This window comes from Megalobrama amblycephala, linkage group LG9 (genome assembly GCF_018812025.1).
Source record: "Megalobrama amblycephala isolate DHTTF-2021 linkage group LG9, ASM1881202v1, whole genome shotgun sequence".
Classification (NCBI taxonomy): Eukaryota; Metazoa; Chordata; class Actinopteri; order Cypriniformes; family Xenocyprididae; genus Megalobrama; species Megalobrama amblycephala.
Window position 1 is genome coordinate 32,452,872 of NC_063052.1, and position 15,841 is coordinate 32,468,712.

Here is a 15,841-nt window from a genome sequence, read left to right on the forward strand (position 1 = left end):
ATCCTCCGGGCTGGCCAAAACCATTCTCCAGGGCATGGTTGAAGGAACAAGAAGGAGAGGGAGACCCAGGAAAAACTGGGCAGACAATATCAAAGAATGGATTGGAGCTGACTTTGCTAAGACACAAGTCCTGGCCAAGAACCACCAGAAATGGAAGGAGCTGTCTAAATGTGCATCTGCTGTGGTGCCCTGACAATCCAATGGATTATAGCAGTAGTTCTCAAACTCTCCTGGTGTACCACCAGCCCTGCACATTTTACAAAACATCATTCGAAACTGTAAAAGGTCTACTTCTACTGTCTACTTTTATTTGTGTAAACTCACAATAACAAAAAAAAAAAAACTTTGTGGCTTTGTAAAATAAAGAAAACACACAAGATGCGCTTTCTGCCATCTCGGTCTCCCTGAACTGAGAGTTATTCTCTATATCAGTAAGCACTGTTTCTGAACTCCCTGAAATGCCTCAGTTGTCATGAGTTTTCTTCTAGGAACAAGCATGTCACAATATTCCTCATTTAAATAATTCCCGCCAAAGGCATATGTAAAATAAAAGGGATGAGGCCTGGTTGAGTTGTGTTAATAGTGTGTTGAAACTCGCAGTAATGGAACGGGTGTGACATTTCTTGACAAATATGGGAGTGGGGTGGGGGGGTTGGGCACACAAGAGGCAGGCCTGGTTCTCTCAAATGAAAGCAAGAGCACCCTCAGTTGATGCTGTAATAATATTGGCGAAACTGATTTGACAAATGCTCCAGTGCGTATTCGTGTTTGCACTCTGGAGAGCGTCAAAGGGTTTCTATTTACAATGTGTTCTTGCAGCTTTGAGAAATGAAGCCAATCACAAACATGTCTGTTGATCTCCTGAATGCAATGACCAATCAGAGGTGTCACCGCTCAAAAGGTCAGAGTTTTGTTCAGTGCCGAGTTCTCCTGGCTTTCAAAAAGGGTAGACATGATAATGTGGAAAGAGATTCATTGTGCTGTGTAGGCCACTTAATTGATTATAATGGAACTTTGTGAGATTGCAATGAACTGAGATAAGTGACAGCTTTTTTGTGATTTTAAATTGAACACTCTTTGTGCACATTTATGCCAGTTCAGTACTTTTGATTACAATATGTTTACTATATCAAATTTGACAAAGAAAAAAAAAAAAAAACTTCATTGACAATGCTATGCATCTAAAATTTGAAAAAAATGCTTCAACAGTGAAACAAGTTAAACATCTTGCCCTCAAAAAAAAAACAAAAAAAAAAACCAAAAACAAACAAACAAAAAAAAAAACGTAAAGCCGTGTTTTCACTGCAGGAACTTTTCCCAGGAACTAGGGACTTTGGTACTCAGTGCGTTTCAACCGCAGGGACCAGGGTCTAATCAAGTTCCAGGTAAAAATTCTCCCCTCAGAAAGTCCCTGCTAACAAGGTAGTACTTTTTCAAAGTTCAGGAACTTTCGGGGATGGGACTTGGGCGCTGAACATGCTGATTAGTTGAGTTCATGCAATATTTTGATTGGTTGACTCCACGCAGCATTTTATTTCAACCACCATTTTTAAAAGTCTTTTGCGGTACGTGCATTAAGAGTCGTTTGCTATTCGAATTAACATTGGAGTTTAAAAAACAATGGACCGAAGGCGAGGTTCAGGCTTTATTAAGCTTATATACGGAGGACGAAATCCAGCGGAAACTGGAACGTCGCACCCAGTTCTACGTCACCTGACTTTTCTTCACGGTACTTCAGACCGCGATGGAAATGCAGACAGCAACAGGTCTGGGGGAAAATAAGTTCCTGGGACAAATTGATCTGGGTAACCTCGATGGAAACGTGGCTTAAGTGACAGAAATATTAATGCATTAAACAGAACTAGCAGATGTCATTCATGTTACTTCTGTATCAGCATGGAACATGTTTAATGAAGGGTAAGAGAGCATTAATAGAGATTATGACAGATTTTAAGCTGCTCAAACTCCTGCTGAACTCCTTAAATATTACATAACAGCAGCAGGTGTTAGACTGATACCCTATGGGCACTGAACTTATTAGACATTCAAATATGAACCAACCTTAATCTGAGTGTTACTATTCTGATTTATTTATTAAAGGTGCCATCGAATTGAAAATTGAATTTACCTCGGCATAGTTGAATAACAAGAGTTCAGTACATGGAAATGACATACAGTGAGTCTCAAACTCCATAGTTTCCTCCTTCTTATATAAATCTCATTTGTTTAAAAGACCTCCAAAGAACAGGCGAATCTCATCATAACACCGACTGTTACATAACAGCCCCCAATATTTGCATATGCCAGCCCATGTTCCCAACATTATGAAAGGCATTAGACAAGGGCAGCCAGTATTAACATCTGGATGTGCACAGCCGAATCATCAGACTAGGTAAGCAAGCAAGGACAACAGCGAAAAATGGCAGATGGAGCAATAATAACTGACATGATCCATGATATCATGATATTTTTAGTGATATTTGTAAATTGTCTTTCTAAATGTTTCGTTAGATTACTGTTAAATGTGGTTAAAGTTACCATAGTTTCTTACTGTATTCACAGAGACAAGAGCCGTCGCTATTTTCATTTTTAAACACTTTTACTACACAGTGTAGCATTAGCCATTAGCCACGGAGCACCATCAAACTCATTCAGAATCAAATGTAAACATCCAAATAAATACCATACTTATGAGATTAGACATGCTGCATGACGAACACTTTGTAAAGATCCATTTTGAGGGTTAGCTGTGTAAACTTTATGCAATGTTAGAGTCGAGAGCTCTGAGGGGGCGGAGAGCGCAATCAATTAAAGGGGCAGCAGCCCTGAATTGGCGCATTTATAATGATGCACCAAAATAGGCAGTTAAAAAAATTATTTAAAAAAAAATCTTTGGGGTATTTTGAGCTGAAACCTCACAGACACATTCAGGGGACACCTTAGACTTATATTACATCTTGTAAAAAAACATTCGATGGCACCTTTAACTAAATGTCTTGTTGTCTTTTCAACCAAATGCAAGTAGAAGTTAAAAGCCATAGTCATAAAGGGTGACAGAAGTATTTTTCAAATGTTTATTCCTTGAAAGAACTTACAAGACGTATAACCAAGTAAGTAACCACCTAGAAACCACTCACAACACAATAGCAACTCCTAACAACCACTCAGAAGACCTTAGCAACCCCATAGTAACTCTCTGGCAACCACCAATGCCAACAAAAGAAATTGTAATGAAATTGTTAAATCCAGCAGAAAGCTTGTTATTGCATAAGCCTGATGATAATATGAGGGATATTAAATATTCACATTCTGTGCTCTGTGAGATTCTGACATCAAAGTCTGGAAGTGGGTCATTGTTGAATATGTTTTAGAAGAACAAACACTAACAAAAAGAAAAAGACTACTGGGAAAACTTCTGTTTTCACAAAGCCAAGACAGAAAAGCACAAATGAATCAAAAATAGCCATGTAATCCACAGAAATAAAGATTTCTGCATCAAATAAGACATCTCCACTGAAACGCTGCCATAAATAGAAAGATTGCAACCAAATTATTTATGCAGCAAATTCATTTGCATGACTTGGCTTTTTAACTTGGCATTACATGAGGTTTTTTTCATGCAATGGGCAATTTATAAAATAAATTAAAATAAAATAAGCATTTATATTAAAAGCTAGCATATAGGCAGTTTGTTAGAAACCAGAGACAAATCAATTTTGCTGAGAGGTTATATTCTGTCTAGCCTGTCAAACAGAATTCAAATTATTATAAATGTGCCCTTCAGTTTTGAAATGATGCCCTTTTCAGAGTGTATTCAAATAAGTGACATTTCTCTGGAGATTTAGATGTAATATTAAATCATTAAATATGCTTCAAACAAATGCACAATATTTGCATGTGTTTCTCAGCAACACCAAGCCAATTTCGATATGAATATGATTTGCACTGTTGTATTCAATGTTTTTTTTCCTTTCATCACTCTTGAAACATCAGCCTAGGTCTCCAGGCTTATTACGCAAGCACTTGAGTTTCTAGTACAGAGTGTATAATCCACTCTAAGAAATGTACTCTGTGTTCCTTCATGCTCTCATAGATAGACACTCTTGTTCTTTCAAAGTTTTCTTCCTTTCTGCAAAAAACAGACAAGTCAATCTGAATTTAGCAAGGTGGGAGATGTTACAACCCTACAAACGACTACCTTAGAGGATGAATCACTCCAGAAATAAAAAGATTTGTTAACAATTAAGGAGGACCTAAAGGCAATTGCTCAGGCGTAGCCATTTCTCATAGTTACACCGGTGACACTGAGGAAATTTAATTTCACCTATACACAGTTTTCAAAGCAATACTTTAGGAACCCCAGGGTCTTCTTCCACTTCACTGCTCTTTTGCTCAAGGAAAGTGTGACTTCCTTTCTCAGGAGAACTTTCAAACTTTCTCTGGGTAGTGCAGTGAGTGTATTAAATGCAGCTACAGAACAGTCACTCTGAATTAGCTGAGTGCTCATTGTTTGTGCAGTGGTTAGGTGCCTCTGCACAGCCACAAACTCTGCGCGCCTGGCTGTTTACAGGATATATGCTCTATAAGGCTTCACATAAAAAACATGCCCTACTATTGCCTTCTTAAAACACTTTTATTTTTTTTTGTCCTCTTACATAATTCAGATGGGACTACATGTTTCATTTATCCCCCAAGAAATGGCTTTCATCTTACAATATTGTATCTGTGGAGAACGCATGGCATTGCTCCTACTGGTTAGTCTTTGCTGTAAAATTTGGACATCTGTTCAAGCCTCTATAGAGCCTCTTATGCTCACAAAGGCTGTAGGTATTTGATCAAAAATGCAATAAAAACAGTGGGATTGTGAAATGCTATTACAATTTAAAATAGCTGTTTTGTATTTTAATATATTTTAAATAATTTATTCCTGTGATGGTAAAGCATCATCATTTAAGCATCATTACTCCAGTCTTCAGTGTCACAAAATCCTTCAGAAATCATTCTAATATGCTGATTTGGTGCCTAAGAAAAATTTTTTTTTTATGATCAATGTTGAACAGATTTGCTTCTTAATGTTTTTGTGAAAACTTTTTTTTTTTTCAGGATTATTTGATGAATACAAAATAAAAAAAGAAAAAATCTTTTTTGTTGTTGTTGACAATTTTTACCTGAGATTTGGAGATGTGCAAAAATGAATTTAGAAAGATGGCAGCCTCATTATCTTATTTTTACACAGAGATTGGTAGGTCTATTAGTAAAATATTTTGGCTTTAGCAATCTTTGTTTCATTATATGCCAACAGTGACAGTTCAGAAAACACTTCTTGTGTTTTTTTCCTCAAGTTTGCATGCCTGTAACTCAAAAATTATTAAAGATATCTTAATGTCCTTTTAGATTCTGGTTCTTAACAAACTTTCTTTTTGCTATCTTCATTTTAAAGGCCCTTGATGGTTCAATCCCAGAGATATGGAGATCTTAATGTGGCTCCATAAGTAAACTGGTAAATTGCATACATTTTCAGCGGTCAAAAACCAAATGTGGGTCACTTTACACACAGCTGATATTTTATTCTTTTAAAGAGGAATATCTGAAGAAATAATGTTAAAACTAGAAATGTATCTTGTGTTTTTCTATCAACTCATATAACCTTTCTGAGTGCCATAAATATTCCTTTTTCAAAGTTTGCATGCCTGTAGCTCAAGAAGTATTCAAGATATCTTAATATCCTTCTAGATTCTCTTTCTTAATAAACTTTCCTTTTGATATCTTCATTTTCAAGGCCCTATATAGCTCAGTCCCATAGATATTGGGACCCCAATGTTTCAATGGTCAATGGTTGAGTTGAAACAGAATGACTGAACTGTTCCTTTCAGCCTTTTTATCTTTGGGATAGTCAAGTGGGAACTAAGTGAGAAAGAAACAAAGAAAGAGAAAGAGAGAGAGAGAGAGAGAGAGAGAGAGAGAGAGAGAGAGAGAGAGAGAGAGATTATTTTGTGTAAAGACCATAAAGAGAGTCAAACTAGATCAAGAAAAGATGCAAGCAAGAATCAATCAAGCGTGTTGCCCACAAGAGCACCTCAGCTACCACTAGGCATCAGCTCACTACACAACTCATTAAATCATTTAATAAATTAAAAACATGTTATTACATGTTAGGATATACTTTTTAATATTATAGGTACATTATGTAACTTCTAGTGGTTAAAAACATAACTGCGTGCATTTTGCAGCATAACATTGTTTTGGTTGTGTTTCGGTTCTGTGAGACTGTGTAGATGAATATGACCCTTCACAATAGAAAATGCTTTACCATGAACTAGAGAGCTACATATGGCAATTTATCTGTTCAATAAAATACCTTACTTACCTGTTGAGTAATAAAAACACTACCTCCACGTCGCTGTGACAACATTTCAAATCCCTCAGTTCGTGCCATCTCTGAAAAGCCAAGCCTATGTTGATTCTTGTTTTATTACGCGCTCTGTCGCATTCTCTCCTCTGTTTGCTGTTTATTTTGAGTGATTCCCTGGAGGTTTGAGATTTAGCGGGTCCACTTAATTTGTAACAATCAACCTATGCCACTCCCACACCACACACGCATCAAAGGATACGGCAAGAAACGCATGGGTGAGTGATGCATGTACTCAATTTCCTGCGAAAACCATCCCGACAGAACTAAAATATAAACACTTATAATAGGCTTACCATAGGGAATCAGGGTAAGACAAAATCACATTTTGGAAGAAGGATTGAAGATGTATTGTTTTATATTTTGTTAACTTTAAACAAAAACATTACATAGTGTACCTTTAAATAATTTATTTATTTAATAAGCATTTAATTAAATACTTAATGTTTAGCTTGCTTTCTGTTGCAAACAGCTGTTTTTCCTCCCAAATTAAACAACCGTAACCAAATACTGTAATAACAGATGGTTTTGTTCTGTTCTAAACAGAGAGTGCCTTCAGGTAATCAGGTAAAGGTAAAACAGCTCTCAGCTTGATTTAGATGGTGGTAATTAGTTAAACCTGCCACTGTGAACCTTATTCACCTGGACCAAGAAAGCTGTAAACCAATACCTTTCTTTTCTATCCTTGCGTCATCTACTGACGTAGTTACTCCATTAGCCGAGACAAATCCAAAGATGAGTCTTGATAATACTGTCTTCTAGGACAACCTTTCAAAATGAGCATTTCTGAACTCTTAAAATCGTACATATTCTCATCACAGATCACCCCTTCTAGTTTTAATATAATCAAAAGGAAGCTTTAAAAATGGTGTAATATATCTTTTTCCAAGAAACCCATCACTGTTTCTTGCAGAGATAACAGCCCGGTACTGCTGCAGGTAAAAATAACTCTAAACCTCAAAGGACCTCAGACTCCCTTCCAAACATCCCAAAACCCAGGCATGAATGCATTTTGATTGGCACAAAGGAAGAAATAACTAACAATATATAAATAAAAGAAGCCCTTTAACAACCCCAAAGTAGTCATCAATAAAACAGAAATGGAGTCGGTCCTCTTTAATGCAATTACAGCATGTCTAGAGGACTTGAGTAGAATATTTCATCTTCAGTATAGTGGAATGGAAAGTGCATGCAGATTATGGCATGCATCAAGCAGGATGACAGCTGTGCAGTGGGGTGGGGAGGGGAGGGGTTAGGGGTTAGAGAGGATTATGTAATCCTCTTGAGATTTTTACGCTTGAACCTTCTAATGATGCATCGCAGGGCTAAAACAAAAATTCAAGAGCCCTGCTTATGTTCAGCGATATCTCGATCACAGCCTGAATATATTAGAATCCAGGAGTATCTTCACCTGGGGTCTATGCTATTTAAATGATAATGCTCTTATCTTATCTCCTGTGGTTTTCTTACCAGAGCTTCACAAAGTTCACTTTTAGAAAACTCACTGTCCTGCTTCGAACTTCACCATCTCTTAAAGTGACCTGCTTTTGTACCTGTGTATGCACCTCAAGCATGGTCATACGAATCAAGTCATGCGGTCATAATGATTTACAGTCAATCAATAATTTATGATGCATATGTTTTGAATGCAAGTCTAACAAGTATTTATACTGTTGTTTTGGTCCATGCATGCAATAGGACAACCACCAGCTATTGTAAATGAATGACCATTGCCTGCCACCTCTCTACATATCTACCACTAAATAATTGGTGATTTAAATGCATGCAAATTCAAGGCATAAATATGATTGCTTCGAAAAGTAATAGCACATCTCTCAATAAATTGCACAATTAGAGGTTTCATTCATGTGCATAGTTACACAGTAAAGTGATACTTAGGGTTAGTGATTTCAAAGTACATTTAACCCTAAGTAGCCCTGTTTCCACCTGGTATTAAGATGTGTTTTGGTCGATTGGATCACAAGTAGATGAGGGAGACACATACCTGTTTACACCTAATATTTTAATCTGTCTCTTTTGTCCACTTTCAACCACTTTTGTCCTGATTTCTTCAAAGGGAGGGTCTATGGGCAGGTAACATTTATGGGGTTTTTTTTCAGATCTTTTGATCTAATGGACAAAATAAGCTTGCGCAATTTACATATGAACACTATATTGCCAAAAGTATGGGACACCACTCCAAATCACTGAATTCAGGCGTTCCAATCACTTCCATGGCCACAGGTGTATATCAAGCACCTAGGAATGCAGACTGCTTCTACAAACATTTGTGAAAGAATGGGTTGCTCTCAGGAGCTCAGTGAATTCAAGGTTGCCACCTGTGCAATAAGTCCATTCGTGAAATTTCCTCACTACTAAATATTCCACGGTCAACTGTTAGTGGTATCATAACAAAGTGGAAGCAATTGGCAACAACAGCAACTCAGCCACGAAGTGGTAGGCCACATAAAATCAAAGAGCGGGGTCAGCGCATGCTGAGGCACACAGTATGCAGAAGTCACCAACTTTCAATAGCTACAGACCTCCAAACTTCGTGTGACCTTCAGATTAGCTCAAGAACAGTGTGTAGAGGGCTTCATGGAATGGGTTTCCATGGCAGAGCAGCTGCATCCAAGCCTTACATCACCAAGTTCAATGCAAAGCGTCGGATGCAGTGGTGTAAAGCACGCCGCCACTGGTAATGGTACTTGCCTGACTGCATTGTGCCAAGTGTAAAGTTTGGTGGAGGAGGGATTATGGTGTGGGGTTGTTTTTAGGGGTTGGGCTTGGCCCCTTAGTTCCAGGGAAAGGAACTCTTAATGCTTCAGCGTACCAAGACATTTTGGACAATTTCATGCTCCCAACTTTGTGGGAACAGTTCCAACATGACTGCACACCAGTGCACAAAGCAAGGTCCATAAAGACATGGATGAGTGAGTTTGGTGTGGAGGAACTTGACTGGCCTCCACAAAGTCCTGACCTCAACCCGATAGAACACCTTTGGGATGAATTAGAGCGGAGACTGCGATCCAGGCCTTCTTGTCCAACATCAGTGCCTGACCTCACAAATGCGCTTCTAGAAGATTAGTCAAAAATTCCCTTAAACACACTCCTAAACCTTAAACCTAAACCAGAAGAGTTAAAACTGTATAGCTGCAAAGGGTGGGTCAACTCCATATTAAACCCTACAGATTAATGTCATTAAAGTTCACGTGAACGTAAAGGCAGGCGTCCCAAAAATTTTGGCAATATAGTGTATGAGCGTGCCCAGAGATACACACACTCCGAAACACACAGAGAGCATCAGCTTTCGTTTCAGCTCTGACAGCCTCAAGACAGGCCAAACACTTTGAGTGTGTGTTAGAAATTAGGATTGGTGAGCAAATATTGTGATTAGTATGTCTTTCATCTTCAAACGAAACTTGGGTCTTCAGCTGACAAAGTTTAAATCCTGTCTGGCTAGTGTGCTTCCCATGATGTTTACACATTCAGTAGGCGGAGAGTAGGTGGTCTTCAGTGGCTGTTTGAACGCACTCGATCATGAGCATTTACACTACGAAAGCAATCCGGTCAAATGACGTGTTCGACTTACCTGTGGAAGTGGTCAGAAGTAGAGCAGTTTAAAACATTTAACCATTTACACCTGTATTTAGCATCGTCCAATTGTGATCCAACCGATCAAAATGCATCTTAATACTAGGTAGAAACAGGGCCTTAGTCAGGCTTGAACTTAAAAAAATGGAATTGATAACACAGTTAAACCAACAAAAACACTGCATGTAAAAACAGTGTAAACCACTACCGTGTACTGACCTCTTTGTGTTGAACATTCTGAGTCCTTGTTATCCTGTGTTGGATGGATGACGCAATGACAGCGATAGGCCAGCTCTATGGAGTGGACCTGTAGGAAGAGAGTATGGTTACAGGGACAGGTTCAATCACCATCTCATGGTATCAGGTTTAAAAAAAATCCAAGGACCAATAACCTCATCTCTGTAAGGGGTGTGACTTCTATGGGTGAGCAAATTACAACTGACAGTCACAATCCAACAGTCTTAAACAAAATCAGAGGGAGCTGGACAATGTTTGTGTTATGTCCACTAATTGGCGACCAGATGGTGTTTACCAAGGAATTAGCTTGTAGATTTCCTGTCTACGGTCTTATCTTTGGTTATATAACTTTACCAAAGAGCAGAAGAAGACATGTAAATGATTATTGCCCACTTTGGTTGAAACCACCAGAGCTTACTTAATGCTAACTTAATTATACTGTCAATAAGAAACCAAGGATCAGCTTTAATAGACCTGCGCTAAAGGATATTAAAATGCTAATGACTGTAATTCCTGTTTTTCCACTCTCTCTATTTAAATGCATATTGAATATACAAATATTAAAATATTTGCAGACGCCTGCCATTGCACAGGTCTAATTTCAAAACCATGCAGCACAGCCGTACACTAGGTCCCAAAACTTCTTGTACTCGTCAAAATCTTTGTTAGATAATGAGATCAATGGCAAGATAAGTCATATGTCAACTAGGGCTGCCCGTCCAAGCAGAGTGCATCAATAATGTATGAATACAGCCTGTGTAAGACGCAGGTAAACCCTCTGCTATTCTACTAGCCTAACCATCAACCTGCCTCAACCACAAAGCACAGGTAAAAATCATTGGTATATCAAAGATTTTAATACATCAAGCAAAAGGAGATGCGTTTAATCTCTGTGATGAGATTGGGAAAGTAGAAAGCAGCAGCCTGTACACAATGGACGCCAGAAATAGCATGGCTCCTGGTCTCAATATTGATGAAAAGGAGATATTAATTGAAAACTGTTTCAAATGTCTCTCGTCTTAGCGGTAATGGATAACTTTATGAATGGAAATTGATTTTCCTTTAATTGAGGATGACTTTCTGGCCATCTGGTTTCATTAGCGTGAGCCATAGCACGAAATGACATCGGTAATTGTTCCGATGGGATGAAAACAGAACCAGTGCACTATAATCCAATTGCCCAAGACCATGACTAAACATTGAGGATTTCAGGTTGATGCATATACACAAATTCTCAGTATTGATCCATTGCAAATTCTGTACATTGTGCAATTCTGTGTCATAATAACATTAAACTTACTGGGTCAACCTATCTATAAATTAAATTAAAATTACGTTTATGTACATGTTGCAAGATATTAATACAAAGTACACACATTTGCATTGGATTAAAAGTCACTAATGAGCCTCATTAATAAAGATCTGGTCCATGTATCACACAACAGCAGGGAAAGACCAAAGTGCACCACGCTAGATTGGAGGGATGTGGCCCCTGGGAGAGAATAACGAACACACATTTACTTACAGATGCTGAGTGTAGCCAATTACTCTAAGAATGGCAATTTTTCTTATTTCGAAAAAGACAAAAAAAAAAAAATTCTTCTTAACCACAGCAAAGCACAAAAACAAATATGTCTTTTTGGTCATTCAATTATTTAAGACAGCTTGCTGGGTTTCTCCGAAGAGAATAGCATAGTTTCAACATTTAGATTTATATGCAAAATTGAGTCACTGCAGATAGGTTAATCCATAAACTATCTACAGCAGGCTTCAAGACTTCACTGCAGCAAAATACTACGGAAGAGTGGGATAAAGCTGTGCCACTTTGACTTTAGGCGCAAAGAAAATGTATAGCGGTAAAACTAACACATCTAAATATATTTCAGGGTGTCTGTTACCTGACATTAATTACATTCCATATGCTGTCTTATTTTGCTGCACATATTAACATGCCAGGAAAAGGCTTAATATTCACAGTATTTAAAAGCGAAACGCACTGAAACATTTGTACACGTAGGCCTACATGCAATATTAAAATATTTTTCTGATAGCATTTCTTGTATTTGGAAGCAAGGCCTACAACCATATTAATTAAGTCACTACACACTTTATCAGCTAACTTGGGGTAAATACTTCATTTAATATCGCTGTCTTCATGTGCACTCGGAATTATCATAAATACGAGATTCCTAGGTAAAAATACACATGAACGCTCTCCCATATCGAAACTTAAATGAGATGAGCTCGTAAACACGACTTCAGAAGTGGGAATTATCTAATTTCCGATAGCATGTGAAGGCATAAATTAGCATAAATTATATATGTCGGCTACTCTGTCGCTTCTCCAAAAATGCTATTTTTCAGGAAATAGAAAAAAGTAAACAGTATTTACAGATTACAAAGTTTATTGTAGCTATGTGGGCTCAGTTTTTTCTGTCATTTGGCCATATCTCATGTTATTAAAGACGAATTGCGACGCACACTCGCGCAGTCTTTTGGCTATGATGACTAGACAAAGACATTCTTCTCCACTCCTCAAACACATAAAACATTAGCCTTTATATAGTCTAGTGTTTCTAGAGTAAAGAATTGTTTAAACAACCAGTTCTTAATTTACCCTTGCACTGCAAACAAGCAGAAACGGTCCAAACTGCGTGAGCCACTTCCTTCACGATAGAGGCGGGGCGAAGTTATGAGGTTTGATTGACCAATGGGGTTACGAGGTTTAGTCACAAGCTCTTTTTAATACTTTTCATTGGTTAAATAGTTGCAAAACCCATAGAGATGGAAAGGGTGAACAATTGTAATTATTTATGAAAAAAGACAAATTATGGAGATATGATGTACGAGGATATGAGATACAGCGACTATAGGCCTATTAAATAATACAAATTTTACATGGTTTTAATACACTGATAATTCACTAATATGTGCAAAATATTTTGTTGACATTTTTATTTCACCACCCATGTAAAAATTTACTATGCTTTTTAGCATTAAAATGCTTTTTTCTTTTTTTTTTTTTACTTTCCTATTGTGCATCTATCAAATCACATGCAGCTGTATATGACGGCTACTTGTAAATACACATGATGAATAACATGCAAAAATTAGATTGACTGAAGAGACGCAACTTATCCAACTCTCCCCTACACATTTAATTATTTTATCTCTTCTGATAAGATATAATATGAAAATATATTTTAATCCTATGGCTAATTCTACCAAAAAAATCTGTCCAATCTAAAATCCAATCTCTGATTTCAGCACTGGACAGCGACCAATATCATATGAGAGTTCACAATCTACATCAGCCTTTTACCAAGACAGCAATAATATCTACAAATCACATGATTGCCTTCTTCAGGCATACATTGATGTTTACATATCTCAAGTATCTGGTCTACATTAAAACCTACTATGGCATCCTAAGAGCTAAGCATGATTCACTAAAAGCTCTTGCTGGAAAACACAATTGCATTATTGAAGTGCAGCAGCCATGACCATGGAAGCACAATAAGCATATTTATGTAACAAGGCTAGTTTACAGCAAAACATGCACACAGCCCTCATCAATAAAATTGATATTACAGAGCCACTTCAGTTTGTGAGTGCATAGCCACTGCCCTGTGCAGACTGCTCTACAGTCATTTCAGCCGCTGGATCTTTAAAACAATGCGTCTAAGCAAGGCAAACAGACCATCTCTTTGGTAATTTATAGACAGCAGCTATTTGTAGACGTTATAATTCACTGGGTTTTTCTATGGCAGCTTTCCATGAGTGTCCGCCTGGATGTGAGAGCACTGCCGCTCTGAGATCGATCAATCGATGAGGACATACCAACAGCATCTCTGAGCTTCAGTTACACAGAGTCTGCATCAAAATCTGCTGTTTAATGAAATAACATTATTCTGAAACACTTTAACCCAAAAAGCGAAAGAAAAAAAGTATTGTGATGCCATGGTACTGTATGATTACAATGTTCATGCATCATGGTATTTACACATTCGATGAGAATTCAAAGAATACCATGGTATTACCATGATAACTTTTGGCAAAATGGTTTTATTCGTACCTCATAAGATTCAATGTCATATTATGTTTAAAGTTTTTGCATTAACACAGGGATCAGTCATCTCTACCTGGAAACCTAATACTGAATCAGTGCAGATATAATATCTATTAGTTATAGATGCGAAACAAAGTTAAACAAAGTATCATTAAGACGAAAACAGTGGTCCAAAAAAATAATAATAATAATAATTAATTAATTAATTAAAACGGGCTACTCAAACACAATACATACATACATATGTTGTAAACTACCTTTCTGGGTTAACGTTACTTAAATTATATAGCCTAAAATAAATACTTTTATAATAAACAATAAATGATATGCAATGCATAAAATGATGAAATGAAACTATAGTGCAGCTGTAGTATTCAAAAATATAGTCCCATTGCATTGTCAATTTCAGCTATCCCCAAAATATCCCCCCTGTCATCCAAAACTCTAAGAAAAAGAAAAGAAAAAAGTCTATTATTTCCTAGACTGTTATTCTGTCCTCCAGGGGTGCTGCCCGAAGAAACAGTTAAGTTCAAGTTAAATCTCCTTTTATGGAAATCCGGTGTGTTTTCCCTCATTGTTTTATTTACACCCAGACTCCACATTTATTCTTATTGGGTTAAATAACAATTGTCGCTTGAAATAAATTCGCGCTTACCTTAAGCCAGGTAATGCGTCAGCAAATCCAGTGATGTGTCATATCATGCAGTGTTTATGATTACACCTGCCATACACTACCATTCACAGAATGCCAGCATTAGCGTTCTGAGAGTGCTATTAAATGACCGGAACATACCATCACATCCTGAGGTAGAGGGGTGCGGCGGAGGATCCCACCAAAACGACACCAAACCTGAACACACGGATGTGAGCTCTAAATGCAGAGATATGTTCCATAAATAAGGCAACATATAGAAACATTACGTATACGTGATATTCAAGGATACAATCAAAGAAATGTCAGGGAATAATTTCAATGACCCTCTATTTTCAAACATATGTTCATCCACACATCCCTTTTACGCACAAATAAAGACAGTTTATGCCCTGAAAAAGGAAAAATAAGCTCTAAATAAAGTCTAAAATAAGCTCTAAAATAAAACAATTATAGCAAAAGATTATGAGGAATATAATAATAATAGTAATAATAATAATTGAATTGAATTGAATTGAATTGAATTGAATTTTTAATTTAATTTAATTTAATTTAATTTAATTTAATTTAATTTAATTTAATTTAATTTAATTTAATTTAATTTAATTTAATTTAATTTAATTTAATTTAATAAAAGTCAGACTGTTATTATGAAAAGCAGCTTAAGTTGACTAACCCGGATATCGTTTATTTACTAGGTTTCAGCAGCAGAGGGCTGCAAGTATCCTTTCTATTCTGCATGTTTGTGTCCTGTAAAGTTTTAACTGAATTGGTTTTTGCTCTGTTTACTCTCCCGACGGTGTCTTGAACATTTGTTAGTGCTAACGAATGTTACTGAGCGTTTAACCTTGATATAGACACACTTACTAACAGGTACTGA

At 37.0% G+C, this 15,841-nt stretch overlaps 2 protein-coding genes across 4 annotated transcripts in view; one reads left to right on the top strand and one right to left on the bottom strand.

The window, feature by feature from the left end:
• Positions 1–15,115, bottom strand: part of oxr1b (oxidation resistance 1b) — a 66,620-nt gene extending 51,505 nt beyond the window's left edge. For 2 of the 3 annotated variants that reach the window (XM_048202903.1, XM_048202899.1), the window contains exons 1-2: positions 14,965–15,115; positions 10,223–10,310 (exon numbers count right to left, since the gene is read on the bottom strand). In XM_048202903.1, coding sequence (XP_048058860.1) covers positions 10,223–10,239 — 17 coding nt within the window. In that variant the 5' untranslated portion in view covers positions 10,240–10,310; positions 14,965–15,115. Of the gene's footprint in view, positions 1–10,222; positions 10,311–12,857; positions 12,945–14,964 lie in introns of those variants that run through there. The other variant, XM_048202900.1, reaches the window with a different exon arrangement.
• Positions 15,116–15,636: 521 nt separating this feature from the next.
• naxe (NAD(P)HX epimerase) overlaps positions 15,637–15,841 on the top strand; it is a 6,064-nt gene continuing 5,859 nt past the window's right edge. The window contains exon 1 of the mRNA XM_048202908.1: positions 15,637–15,834. The gene's annotated coding sequence lies outside the window, so the exon portion shown is untranslated. The remainder of the gene's footprint in view (positions 15,835–15,841) is intronic.